General features: G+C 52.4%; 7 protein-coding genes across 7 annotated transcripts; 3 read left to right on the top strand and 4 right to left on the bottom strand.

Moving 5' to 3' along the window:
- Nucleotides 1–257: 257 nt before the first annotated feature.
- On the top strand, nt 258–1,125 carry J4E86_002381 (uncharacterized protein; the record flags this gene model as incomplete). Its single annotated transcript, XM_051442941.1, has 2 exons — nt 258–980; nt 1,036–1,125. 2 exons carry the CDS (start codon nt 258–260, stop codon nt 1,123–1,125), a joined length of 813 nt encoding a protein of 270 aa, XP_051306529.1.
- A 1,258-nt stretch (nt 1,126–2,383) lies between these two features.
- Nucleotides 2,384–3,963, bottom strand: J4E86_002380 (uncharacterized protein; the record flags this gene model as incomplete). Its single annotated transcript, XM_051442940.1, has 4 exons — nt 2,384–3,166; nt 3,214–3,355; nt 3,403–3,842; nt 3,892–3,963. 4 exons carry the CDS (start codon nt 3,961–3,963, stop codon nt 2,384–2,386), a joined length of 1,437 nt encoding a protein of 478 aa, XP_051306528.1.
- Nucleotides 3,964–4,336: 373 nt separating this feature from the next.
- Nucleotides 4,337–5,725, bottom strand: J4E86_002379 (uncharacterized protein; the record flags this gene model as incomplete). Its single annotated transcript, XM_051442939.1, has 7 exons — nt 4,337–4,556; nt 4,601–4,755; nt 4,799–4,975; nt 5,022–5,132; nt 5,179–5,334; nt 5,385–5,528; nt 5,576–5,725. The coding sequence occupies 7 exons, from the start codon at nt 5,723–5,725 to the stop codon at nt 4,337–4,339; spliced, it is 1,113 nt and encodes a 370-aa protein (XP_051306527.1).
- A 416-nt stretch (nt 5,726–6,141) lies between these two features.
- On the bottom strand, nt 6,142–7,644 carry J4E86_002378 (uncharacterized protein; the record flags this gene model as incomplete). The annotated part of the gene is made up of 1 exon (XM_051442938.1): nt 6,142–7,644. The coding sequence occupies one exon, from the start codon at nt 7,642–7,644 to the stop codon at nt 6,142–6,144; it is 1,503 nt and encodes a 500-aa protein (XP_051306526.1).
- Nucleotides 7,645–8,051: 407 nt separating this feature from the next.
- J4E86_002377 (uncharacterized protein) lies at nt 8,052–8,708 on the top strand (the record flags this gene model as incomplete). The annotated part of the gene is made up of 1 exon (XM_051442937.1): nt 8,052–8,708. One exon carries the CDS (start codon nt 8,052–8,054, stop codon nt 8,706–8,708), a length of 657 nt encoding a protein of 218 aa, XP_051306525.1.
- Nucleotides 8,709–9,015: 307 nt separating this feature from the next.
- On the bottom strand, nt 9,016–10,161 carry J4E86_002376 (uncharacterized protein; the record flags this gene model as incomplete). Its single annotated transcript, XM_051442936.1, has 1 exon — nt 9,016–10,161. One exon carries the CDS (start codon nt 10,159–10,161, stop codon nt 9,016–9,018), a length of 1,146 nt encoding a protein of 381 aa, XP_051306524.1.
- Nucleotides 10,162–11,352: 1,191 nt separating this feature from the next.
- On the top strand, nt 11,353–12,939 carry SEC61 (translocon subunit; the record flags this gene model as incomplete). Its single annotated transcript, XM_051442935.1, has 3 exons — nt 11,353–11,362; nt 11,469–12,492; nt 12,543–12,939. 3 exons carry the CDS (start codon nt 11,353–11,355, stop codon nt 12,937–12,939), a joined length of 1,431 nt encoding a protein of 476 aa, XP_051306523.1.
- Nucleotides 12,940–13,071: the final 132 nt, after the last annotated feature.

Raw genomic sequence — 13,071 nt, 5'->3', positions numbered from 1 at the left:
ATTACTCATTTCTTCAGTCATGAACTACGCTGTCATGAACGTTTCTTCCAGTATACATATCTTCTCCTCTGCAACCTTCTTCTTTCATACACAAACACCCTCCTAATACAACCATCGCCGGTGTAAACCTTCCTGTGATATCAACATCTTCATCGTATCCAAACACTTAATAACGACGCATAGCGCACCCAGCTCCACACCACTGAAGCACAGCCCCGTCCTTCCGTGCCGCAATCCAACACCTACGCATTTCCAACATGGCCGTACTACGCGCATGCTCGCCCATTGCAACGGCCTCACTAGCTCTGCTTCTGCTACCGAGACCCGTCACAGCAGTGCCGCATAACCACGGGCACAAGCACGTGCACCGACATGTCTCGCCAACCAACAACCTCATCACGCTCGGTCCTGAGTCGCTGGCACGCCGAGATACACCGTTGAACATTGGAGATCTCCCACGCTACAGCGAGCAGGGACTCATCGAACATGCGAGCACATGCGCAAAGGGACCTGAACAACTTCCCCTCAACCCGGGCGTACCCAGACCCGTCGAGATCACCAAGATACCAGAACTCGATCTCTTCCCACCTCCAGAGAGTGTACCTGGTATTTTGACCATGCACAACTATTGTAGGTACGACCTTTACTGGTTCCACTTCCACGACACGGAATTTGAACATGGAAGTTTGCCTGCCGGGGGAACTGAGGCCAGACCGCTCGCGGGCAAGGTGATGAAAGTGTCCAAGACGACGCCCATGTCACACGAGCTGCAAGTCGAATATGCCGCTAAGACTAATGGTGAATTGTGGTATAATCTCAGTCTGATCAACTGTATCGCTTGGCAAAATGGCAAGCTCACTACCGATACGTCAGGGTGCGCGGGTCATGAAGCGGGATTGCAGCTGGGTCAGAATGGTGGGCTGGCCTTCCAGTGCGAGGCTAACAAGTGGTGTGATGATCAGGCATATTTCTATAACGGAGTAAGTCGCAGCACTGGCTTCGATGAGAGTAATACGCTGACTTTATCTTCTGTAGGAAAACATCTGCGGAAAAGAAAATGCAATCTACGTGGGCAAGATCGATCAAGGTCTTACGGTGGAGTTCTGTGTCGATTTGAAGGGCTAAGGTGGATGTTGGTCGAGCGGTGATGAGTCTGTTCTGTTACGCTTCACTCATTCGTTCGTGCTTTGCGCATACATATAATTAATCCGCTCGTTCCTACACACTTATCGACCCAAGTAGCCGTCATGCAAGGAGAACGGAAGTTCACTGACTCACAACCCGTATCTGAAGTCCGCCTCGCCTAGCCTAGCCGACTTCTCAGAAACCTCCTCAACTGCCCTATAGCCCCCTCATCCAACGTCTGCGCACAAGAATCCGACTCGATATGCTGGAACAAGCTTGACAGCTTCGACATCGCCGCATCGCAAATCGGGCACATGAATGGAGTAGCTTCGTACAACGTATCCCCATCATCAAGCAGCTCGTCCCGATAGTCCGCGTCGATGAACCGATCCCATCTATAGCATTCGGCTGCCAACTTGTTGAGATCGGTGGAGTCGATATCGCCGCAGGTGCCGCGTTCGAGATGGATGATCTATGATGGTAAGCGACAAGTTGTATTTGGTTGCATACATGACTTACCATGCCGCCGTAGGTCTTGAACATGCTCGTGCATTGGTAGCATTTGTACCTCGGTGTACGATGGGAAAGCTGATGCTGCGTATCGTTAGCACGTGACGCACATCTGCCATACAGTCGTACCACTTACCTGGTGAAGATTGCTCGGTGAGTCAAAGTGCCTCTCGCACTGGGTGCATACATTGGACTCTTCAACATGGTTCCAGTACTCCTTCGATCCAGGATGAAATAGATTTCCATCTCCATCGTTACAATCTTGACACACGGTGTAACAGCCCTCGTCGCGGCAGTGCTCGAGCAATTCGTCCCGGGTATCGCCGTCAAAGTCGCATTTGGAGCAGTAGTGGTGCTTTGTAGAGTGGCGGACGTGTGCATCGCGTGCGCCGAGAGTGCGGAAGGAGCGAACGCAGCGTTGACACCAGCTGTTTGGTGTTAGCGGAGGAAATGCAGGCATATTAGTCACTTACACAGCCATCTCAGGGAGTCTTGTTGTTGAACAGCGGCTATTCGTAGGCTCCGCAGAAGGGTTTGATATCTTAGTAAGTAATGAGGAATTGCGTGAATGCCGCGTGAGCCCTGCATTGACCTGGTCACGTCGTGGTTGATCGGATGGCTGCCTGAATAAATGTGGCCCCATGTCAGCGGCGCAAACAAATAACCGAAATAAAAAGAGTGAAAGCAAGCACAGCGGTACGTGTTCAATAATATATTTAGCTAAACGGCTATTCAGATGGCTTCATCTCTATGAACTCCATTCCTTAAACGCCTTCTGCTTTTGCCTGCTATTCCACTGTAGAGTTCTCGAGATACTGTCGATCCAATCCGTTCTCCTCTTGTTCAGTGGCAGCACGCTGGGGAACGGGAATCGACTTGCGCTAATCGTAACGTAGTCGCCTGGCTTGAGTTCGACCCGTTCTCTGCCGTCAAAGCTGGCCCATGAACTCGTTCTCGCGTCGTACGGCACACCGCATCGGAGCACGATGGTATCGGGGAGAATGATGGGGCGGAAGGAAAGGGTATGCGCGCAGATGGCGGTAACGAGAACCACTGGGTTGTCCGGATGGCAGAGCGATCCACCTGCCGCAAGGTTGTACGCAGTGGATCCCGTAGGCGTAGACACGCAAATACCGTCAGCCTGCACAGTTGTGAAATGCTCGTCGTCTCCAAACAGCTCGATAGACGACATAGTAGGGTTTGGGCCCCGGTCTACGACCACCTCGTTCAGGATGTTGTGAGTGCCATCCGAATAATGTGTATGGTGGTCGTCGATTTCCTCCCCGATGAGTTCTTCGACCAGATCACGACCCTCGCCGTCCCGTTGTTGGGACCGCATGACGGTAGCTTCGAAGCGGAGCCGCAGGCTGACTGTAATACCGTCCGCGAAGGCGGTAGATAGGGATTGCGGGTATAGTTCGAAATCGAATTTGGTGAGGAAGCCGAGCGAGCCTAGCGAGAAGGCAATCGTTGGGGGTACGATGCGCTGGAAGAGCCATGACGCATATAAGACTGTACCGTCACCACCGAGCTGTGTTGTCGTTAGCCATGAAGACTCCGCAGTATGACATGTCTTACCGCCAGGACAATGTCAAAGGTCTGTGGCTTTTGAGCGCACATCTCGTTGGTCCAGAACTTGAGCCGCCCTTGAAAACCCTCGTTCTCCAACAACCCAGCGGCGTTGAATATCTTGTTGTCCTCCAGCGTCTGCTCGACGTAGCTATGTCTCGTTAATCGTGTCCGTTGCTAGGCAGAACTAGCACATACACCGTATACTCCGAGCTCTTCCGCAGAAGCCAGTCGGTCACCTCGCGCGAGTTCTTGATCAAGGCCTCGTCGTGCGCTTTGCCGAGGATGAAGATGTTCTTCACATGCAGCTTCAGCCTGATCTGTGACAGCTTCTTGGACAGCTCGCGTATTCCAAATGCCATATCTGACAGCTCCTTTTTGGTCAACAGCCGCGAATGTTGCGTCTGTTCTGAGCGCGCCGAGGACGGGTCTTTGTCGACGCGCCGTTCCTGCGCGAGGCCTTCGTGCGATTGGGAGTGATCTTGTACGGGCAAGCCATCGTGCTTTTCGAGCAGGGAGTGTACGATACACGCGGTGGTACGGCGACCGTTCTCAGGGCGGGACGTCATCTTGCCAGAGGGTGGGGGAGCGAGCGAGGCCTTGCGACGATGGCCGTTATATCCGCCTTCGAAGACGACCTGCGATTATTGGTCAGCGCGTGGAGGAAGGGTGCAGTGGAGTAGGTACCTCTAGCGCATCGTCATGGCTGGTCACCTTGGTGATATTCTTGGTGTCTTGGTCTCCAAGCTCGCTCTCCATGAGGAAGTTAGCTTCAACGCGTCGTTATGACGTTTGGGGGGTGCATAGGTACCTCGATTGCTTCCTGAACGCCAGGGCTCAGCTGATCGAAATAACTCGTCGCCATGGCTGAAGTGCGCAAATAGTCCTGCGATTGAAAGGGCCAAGAGACACGGCTGCCCTTTTGTAGCCTTGCTGTAGCGCGTGCGTAATGTCGAAGGTGCAACAGTAACTGCGGTTCTCGGCCCACTTTCCGAGGGGCAGGCACGCCCGGCCCCGCTTGCTTCCAATCATGTCCGCGCAACGCCGATGAGATCAGCCGCCGGCGTCCTTACTCATGCCTTTTGCTCAACCACCATCATTTTCGTGGTGGTAGTCTTGCTGACAAAGGATGCTAAAGCGGAACTTCCACTGATTCCAGCACTTCTTCAATGACATCCTCAACCGTAACACCTTCGAGGACAGCCTTGACCGCCTCGAGTGAGCTGCCCCATTGCATGCTGCGCTCGTTCTCTGGCGCAGTGATGACAATGCGATGTGGGTATATCTTGCGAGCGGCGAGGGCGATCATGGACGGCGAGATATAATCGAGACCGTGGAGTGGGGCGAGTGTGCTACTGCTGTCAATACTGTTCTGCTGGGATAGTGGACCACTTACTGTGCCAGCGTGTTGAAGTGCCTCGTGGCCAAAGCAGAGATGCCTCCTGCAACTGCTCGATGCAGTCGCATGAATACGATAATGTTGTAGAGATAGGCTCTTACTTCAGAACTGATTCTGACTTGCGACACCAGCTTCGTCAAGGTCTCGAGGTCCTGTCCATGTTAGTACAGGTCAGACATACTACAGTCGACATACCTCAGGTAGGAATAATGCTTGTTGCGGCTTATGCTTTCCCGGCTGGAATGGCGGCGTGCGAACTACGGAAGACATTGATGCGCCGTCTTCTGATGCATGATTCTTTTCTTGCAGCTCTTCAAGATTTGGCAGTCCATCATCTGCTTGGTGCTTGTGTGAGATGAAGAACTGATCATTCTGTAGCGTGGTTAGAATCTGCATCGTAATTGTAGGATAGACCTACCAGATGCATGGTTAATCGCGGTGTATCTGAAGCATTCAAAGCGATGAATAGGAACGGTTTTGGAGCCGCGTGTACTGCTGTCCTCGTGAAGTTCCGCTTGCCTCGTATCAGCTGCCAGATATTAGTTATGCTCGAGCAGAAAAGACGATTAATGCACCTCCAAAGCCTGGATTTGGACCTGCGGATTCGCCCTGTTGAGGTTTCTTGCTATGACAATGTTCGCGATGCGTTGATTGTCCAATGGACTGAACGGCTTGGATGACCTCGATGTATGTCCGCCAGGCTTCCCAGGTGATACTGAGATGGCCGAGAACTGGCTAGATATTAGTCGCTGGCAAATCAGTCTACACGAGCACAAGTTACCTCTCCTCTACCACGGCCAGCTTTGTTGCCGAAGTAGTCGTTCTCTTCTCCTCTCACAAGGATTCCGCTTCCGAAATCGTCCAGCGTGGTGTGCTCGGTGCATTCCAGTACAGCCCATGTTAGTCCGAAAGTATTGGTAGCAACCTATTGTTGTAAGCACACAGGCAGTCACACAGTGGGAAGCAACTCACGAGCTTCAACTCTTCAAGCACGTCACGGGTCAGTTGCCTTTCCGCTTCGATGATGCAATGTTGATCCGCGACCAAGCAGATGAGAACGGCAAGCTCCAGATCGCTCAGCGACTGCACTTTTTCCGTGATGCGATCTTCCGAAGCTTCCATAGTTGACAATATCTGAGAAGGCTTTCTTCGTTCCTGTGAAAGTCCTAGAAGCCTGTAAGAAGTCTGGCGACGAAAGTGCTTGGACGCGATGGCTGTTTCCAACGTCGCGTTCGGTGAGCGAACAGGGATACGATGCCGCTAGTCCAAAGAAGCTAGACCCGAATCCCCTGGAAGTCGCGCCCGGGCGGGCTGTCAGGTCACCGCCAGAACACATTCACGGAAAGCAGCTCAGCATGCACACCACTACACGTCTAAGTGATTTTGCATTATCAGTAGCTTCGCATTGTTACAGTACGTCGGAATACCGAGAGCCATAGGCATTGCCTAATGGACCACCACCCGTAATGCGCTCCTAACCCAGTTTCTACCGTATCAGAACCCATTTCTTCCCCGACATGGCACCTTCGCTCCAAGGCTTAGCCAGACTTCTTCACAGCGCCTCTAATCTCTTCCTTCGGTGTGTCGACGAGACGAAGACTCTTCCAAGTGGTTGACGGAGTAGTTTTGGGTACTGCTGGGGAGCTCAGTGCAGGAAAGGCTTCTGCGACGCGAGGGACCTTGCGCAGTGTGACAGGTGGGTTGACAGACGACTGAAGAACAGCTCGACCAGTCCATGCGCCACCGACAGCCACTGGTTTTGCTGCGCGAATGTCCTCAGATCCGGCCTTGGTGCTTGACGCGCGAGAAGGCTTCGACTTTGGCGCAGGTTTCAACTCTTTCAATGCCTGCTTAGCGTTTTGCACCTTGCCCTCGAGTGCCTTCTTCTTATCTTTTGAGTCGTTCACATCGGCAGTCGCAGTGTCTAGAGTGTTCTGCCAGATGGTTGCAAGCCCGTCTAGGTGTTGGAGTTCGGCGACTTGACGAGCGAACACCGCTGCTGTATCGGGGATGTGCGGGTCTGCAACTGTCGGCTGGTTCTCGTGATGCGGCATGAGCCTCGGTGTGTGTTCTCTTGATAGCTTCTCGTTCTCTCTCTTCAACTCATCGTAGTCGGTCTGAAGTACAGCCTTCTCACTCTGGAGAACCTGGTTGTCGTTGCTGAGTTGGTCGTAACCTTCCTTGACAGATTTGGCTTCCTCGTCGCGGTCCTTGTACTTCTTCTCTAATTCTAATTTTGACCGCCTTAGCAGCGCCTTGTCTTGGTCACCCTGCAGAGCCCTGGCTTGCTGTACCTCTTTCTCGTCAAGGACTCGATCGTAAAGCAAGGCCTTTGCTTCCGCTTTGCGAAGTCGCTCAGCAAGCTTAGCTTTCTCGTCGTACACGCGTCCTTCAACCAAGTTTTCTACGTTGTTGTAGTAGCCCTTCACAAGCTCATGATACTTGTCGTTCAAACTCTTCTCTTTTTCAGCAAACCTGCCTTCAACTGTCTCCAAACGTGATTCCAGCTCTTTCGTTCTGCGCTTTTCATCTGAGAGCTCCACTTCTTGTACTCTCGCCTTCACGTCTGCTTTGACAAACTCTTTCATCGTAAGATCTAGCTGACGCCTCATGTCTCCGAGCTCCTCCATATCGGTTGGCCTGTTCTTCCAAAAGGAATCGATGGTGACTATTATCTGTGCAGCTAGCCTGTCTCGGAAGTTGTCGAGCATCCGGTCTGGGCCGTGGTGACATGTGCACGGGGGCAGAGCATCTTCGTAGATTTTTCTTTCGGCCTCGGACAACGGTTCGTCGCCAATAATATTTGGCGGGCTATGACCCTGACTAAGGGAGTTTTGGGTCCATTGTTTGAGCCAGGCAGATGCCTTTTGCGTGGCAACGCCATCGAGTGTGGTACTTAGAGCACAGAGTAGACTCTTTAGGTCGCCGAGCTCTTTGGTGATTATTCCCCCTGTTCGCATATCCAGAAGGTCAAAGCCCAACGTGGCGGTGTTGAGTATGTCGCACACCTCACCCTCGAGAGGCTCTTCGGTATCTTCCATGACAGCTCACCAAGGCTCTGGCGGTGACCTTGGATGTCGATCAGCGGTCTGTACCGATTTAGAGGGATCGTAGTGTGTTCAACCAAGTGTGTACCTAGGTATAGCAGGAAACAGTCGGTTTACTTACTCTCGCAGAGCTGAAGTTGGTGCAAGTATCTGGAAAGTGTGGTGAGTTGATGCAAGTTCGCGGTAAGATCACAAAGCCGGGGCTCTTCGACCACAGGATGAGGGAACAAGGCGCCTGCAAACGAAGAGGTGGGGTCAAAGACGCGTTCTGCAAGTAAATAAACGCGTTTGCTGTTTCGAGCCTACCTAGGTACCTAGATACGTCATCAGCGCGAAAATCCTCTCACCAAACTCTAGAAATATAACGCGAGCTACCGCCCTACCCGTCGTCATCATCAACGATGTCATTCAGCTTAAAGCATCCAAGCAACGGTATAGCCAATCACCTCCGGGCCACGGCAGCGACATTTACACCACTGGCCTCCCAGAGCAACGCGAAGTCTCCTCACAATGGCGAACGGCAGAATGATATCACCTGCAAGAGTTCAAGTTTTCTATCCCCATACGCTCAGGCAGATGAAATGCCAGGCAGCTCCAATGTCAAAGTAAGCGTTGGAGCAGACGGATCCGATCTCAAAGTTGCAGAGCGCGAGACGAGGATGAACTGCACCTTCTGCGCTTCCCTAGGCCAACGACTCCAGTGCTGCAAGGCTCTCACGCTCTCACATCCCTGCCCTCACTGCGACGAGCTCAGCCAACTCTTCACCCGCAAAACCGAGGAACACAAAGACGAGATAGCCACTCTGCACGACAAGCTACAGCGACTGGAAGAAGAGTCACCAGAACAAAAGTTCACGAGGCTATGCGGCGAAAAGAACAAGAAGATTGACGGACTGAAAGCCGAGGTAGAGAAGATCAACAAGGAAGACGAGTCACTAAAGGCAGAGAATAAGGAGTTGGAGAAGAAGCTAAAGATGCTTGAGGTGGACATCAAGAAGTTACAGCCACCTGCGGCGTTCACGGTCAAGGAGAAGAAGACGAAAGGGAAGAAGAAGTAGAGTCTGGAAGTTCTTGAGGGCGTCATTTCTGCTGGCATTGTATATGAGAAGTGCTCTTTGCCGATTACATGATGACTTAGCACTGGTTCTACCTCTTCGGCGCGGCTTTGTAGTCTCTCTGCTAACCCAACAATTTACATCGATACCAAGAACCCAAGGCTGAAGCTTCTCCTATCCGCATACACAGGCTGAGGTACATCGTATAATTTTACCTATCCAGAGTTTTCCAGATGTCGTCGAGCTTGTTCAAGCTTGGCGTCCAGCGATACAACCTCTGCTTTCTTCCTCTCCATTCAATTTAGTTTGGCTAGGTCTTTGCAGATCTCTCCGTGGTCTCCTTGGACGTCTTGAGATCTACGTTCTCTTTCTCTAACCTAGCATTCTGTTGCTCAAGCTCCTGAATTCTCGCTGCGGGGTCCAATACCTGCTTCAAAGCAGTGATAAGCCGGTTGTCCAGTGTCTTGACTTCATACTGGGCGATTTCGAGACTCATCTTGGCTATACTTAGATGTTCATGCGTGAAGAGCTTGTCGACGCGCAGATTATCGATTTCTTTGTCCTTCAAATCAGAGAGTTGAGCAACCTTCAAGTCGAATTGTTCTTTCAGTTGAGCAATCAGTGCCTGCAGTGGCGCGTAAACCGTCTCCATGACCTCGTGGCGCAATCTCTCGGCGTCACGTTCTTGGGTCCACAACGCCACCTCCTCATCGTGTAGCTGAATACTCAGCTCTGTTAAGGCACCCTCGGAAGCTTTCTCGTGTTCTTTATCATCGAGCTGTGCTTTTTGTAGTTGAGCAATTTGTTGGCTGATGCTCTCGATAGCGGTCTTGAACTCAGCAATCGCTTCGCCAGCACGTTGGCCTTCGGAAACAAGAAGAGCTATTGAATCATGCATTCTTCGCAAACACACGTAAATTGCGACAAAGGGCGTCTCCTTTTTGTCTAGCTCCAAAGTTGTTTTGACCCACTCCAGGAAATCGTCTTGTGTTGTGGCCTCATGCGTCGCGTCCTCTGTTGTTGAAGTAGTCGCGGATGGTATCGCTGCAGATACAGGATTGTCCGGACTGAACAGCCCGCAGACTGCGGATAGCCACTCTTGCGTACTCTCCAGATGCCGTTGACCAAAGGGACTTCGCACCGGATTTCCGGTAGAGTCATGCTTGCTGGAAACGCCCTGAACACCGGAGAGGCCGTTGTCATCTGGCCTTTGGGAGTGGAAGCCACCCTCATCAGCTGATGTAGGCGCCATGGGTTCCTCGGTCTGGCCTTCGGCTGGTCGGTGGGGAGAGGACGGGAGGAAGCGGGATCCCTGAGAATTGTTTTGGGAGTTATGATCTGTGCACGCTTGCTCCGAAGCAGTCTCAGTATCGACTGGTGAGTTGCCATCTGACTTTTCAGGGTTTTGCAATTCGTCTTGATCGGCTTTCTCATCAGTTTGAGACGTGCTGGACATGATGTGGTTTGAGACTGATCCGGTCGCGTTTTGTAGGTGTTTGGTCGTCCGACGTGCGTCGTGCTGATGGAATGATAATATGGTCGTACTTTTGGGGCGGTCTATCAGGCAGGCGGTTGTTGTTCCCGGAAGTCGGTCAGGTTTTGGAAAGCAGTATAAGTGTCGGGGTTAGGCGGGAGTCGCGATGGAAGTTGACGGTGCTTGTTTGTTCTATGTCATAACGGGAAATCGCGCTGGGACCTGCTGTGCAGCCTTGGAAAACAGTCCATAAAATGACCGGCTCTTGTGACACAATCAGTCACCCTCTGTTCTTCGTAGTACACTCTACCCCACGTCGCCTGTATAATCTTCTCTCATTACTCAACCTTTTAAGAAAGATTTCGACCTAGTCCAGCTCTTCAAACCCGTCGACTCGACCAGACTTCAACTACGTAGAAAATGCCAGAAGAGATGTCAGAAAGCAGCGCCCAAGAAAAGCGCGACTACATCAAGGCGTTGAAAATACAGATACAGGCAGCAGAAGAAGAAGACAGGAGGCTAGAAAGAGATCTAGAAGAGCGAAGGCAGGAGCTGAAGGAGCTGGAGGCCAAAATTAGGGATAAAGAGGGATAAAGAGGGATAGATCATCGAGGAAGACGTCCAAATGAAGAAGGGAAGGAAGCAATGGGTACCAGTACTAGGCAGAAGCGCAGCTTCGTTCAAGTCTGGTTGATGTATGACATCCTCGCGTTTATTCCCACAGAACGCAAGACGGTAGTAACACCATAAGCATATGCGCAGTTGATTTTGGACAAAGCTAGTAAATGGCAGTTGGTTCCCATCGTGCTCGTTGTTCAAGGGTCGCGCTCCGCCGTGGTGTTGATGAATGCATGCAAAGGCCGCGACGTGAAGGCAAGACTGAGGATACAATGGCATCTGCCAACTCCTGACTCGAATGCGAAACCCGAACGGTGAAAGCCCAAACCCCACAAATATCAGAACAGCGTGGCCTCTTGGGAGTTTGGTGGGAGATTCGCGATAGCTCAGGGACGGAGCTACGGCTAGCGCGCGCACGGGTAATTTCCCCAGCGACACGTTGCGAAAGCTCATGAAGCAAACCCCCTCTCCATCTTCCATCAACTGGCTGTTCGCAACCACCTTCTTCACCTTCTCGTTGTCTTCTTTCTTGTCTCTGGGCCATAGTTCGCAATCATGAGCGGCCGTAAGTCTCCACCCCACTTGTCAATGGCCCGGCGAGGCGTGCGCGCAACACCTGCGAGGAATTAATTACGGCGCGGACGAAGACCACAGCTAACGGTTGCACGTAGTACGGTTCCTCGATCTCGTCAAGCCTTTTGTGCCTCTGGTACCTGAAATTCAGCTGCCAGAGAGCAAGGTTCCTTTCAACAACCGCCTGGTATGGACCGGTCTGACCCTCCTCGTCTTCCTCGTCATGAGCCAGATGCCGCTCTACGGAATCGTGTCGTCTGATACCTCCGACCCGCTATACTGGCTCCGTATGATGATGGCGAGTAACAGAGGAACACTGATGGAATTGGGTATCACCCCCATCATCACCTCCGGCATGGTTTTCCAGCTCCTCGCGGGAACCCACCTCATCGACGTCAACCTCGACCTCAAGTCTGATCGCGAGCTCTACCAGACCGCGCAGAAGCTCCTCGCTATTCTCCTGTCTTTCGGTCAGGCCGTCGTCTATGTCATCTCGGGTCTCTACGGACAGCCATCCGACCTCGGTGCCGGTATCTGCGTTCTCCTCGTCATTCAGCTGATGATCGCTGGTCTGATCGTTATCCTCCTCGACGAGCTCCTCCAGAAGGGCTACGGTCTCGGCAGCGGTATCTCGCTCTTTATCGCCACTAACATTTGCGAGTCCATCATGTGGAAGGCCTTCTCGCCCACCACCATCAACACTGGTCGCGGTCCTGAGTTCGAGGGTGCTCTCATTGCCCTTGTCCACCTGCTCTTCACCTGGCCCAACAAGACTGTTGCGCTCAAGGAGGCTTTCTACCGCCAGAACCTCCCCAACGTCATGAACTTGATCTCCACTGTCATCGTTTTCGGTGCTGTCATCTACCTCCAGGGCTTCCGCGTTGAGATTCCCGTCAAGTCCGCCCGCCAGCGTGGTGTCCGTGGCTCATACCCCGTCCGCCTGTTCTACACCTCCAACATGCCCATCATGCTGCAGTCGGCTCTGTCCTCCAACGTCTTCTTGATCAGCCAGATGCTCTACAACCGTTTCTCCGACAACCTCCTCGTCAAGCTTCTCGGTGTCTGGGAGCCCAAGGAGGGTTCCGCTCAGCTTTTCGCTACTTCCGGTGTCGCCTACTACATGTATGTCTAGTCATCGTTCAGATACAATACCAGTCACTAACTCGTTCCAGGTCCCCCCCTCTCAGCATCACCGAGGCTCTCTCCGACCCCCTGAAGACCGCCATCTTCATCGTATACATGCTCGTCGCTTGTGCTGTCTTCTCCAAGACCTGGATCGAGGTCTCCGGCTCCTCTCCCCGCGATGTCGCTAAGCAGCTCAAGGAGCAGGGTCTGGTCATGGCTGGTCACCGTGAGGAGTCCATGTACAAGGAGCTCAAGCGCGTCATTCCTACCGCGGCTGCCTTTGGTGGTGCCTGCATTGGAGCTCTGTCCGTCGGCAGCGACCTTCTTGGTGCTCTCGGTAGCGGTACTGGTATTCTCCTTGCCGTAACCATCATCTACGGATACTTCGAAATTGCCGCCAAGGAAGGCGACATGGCCGGCCTCAAGGGCATGGTCATGGGCTAGATTAGCCCATAGGGATATTGGATTTTTGATTTGAACGATGGATGGGTTGGGGCTGGGGTGCTTCGCCGCACATTGTAACATATGATCTAAGAACAAAAGTTTACGAAGGTCTCTGGCATCACTTTACGTACT

Source organism: Alternaria arbusti, assembly GCF_024043155.1.
Source record: "Alternaria arbusti strain BMP 1465 chromosome Unknown scaffold_2, whole genome shotgun sequence".
Taxonomy (NCBI): Eukaryota; Fungi; Ascomycota; class Dothideomycetes; order Pleosporales; family Pleosporaceae; genus Alternaria; species Alternaria arbusti.
This window is presented reverse-complemented; position numbering and strand designations above follow the sequence as displayed.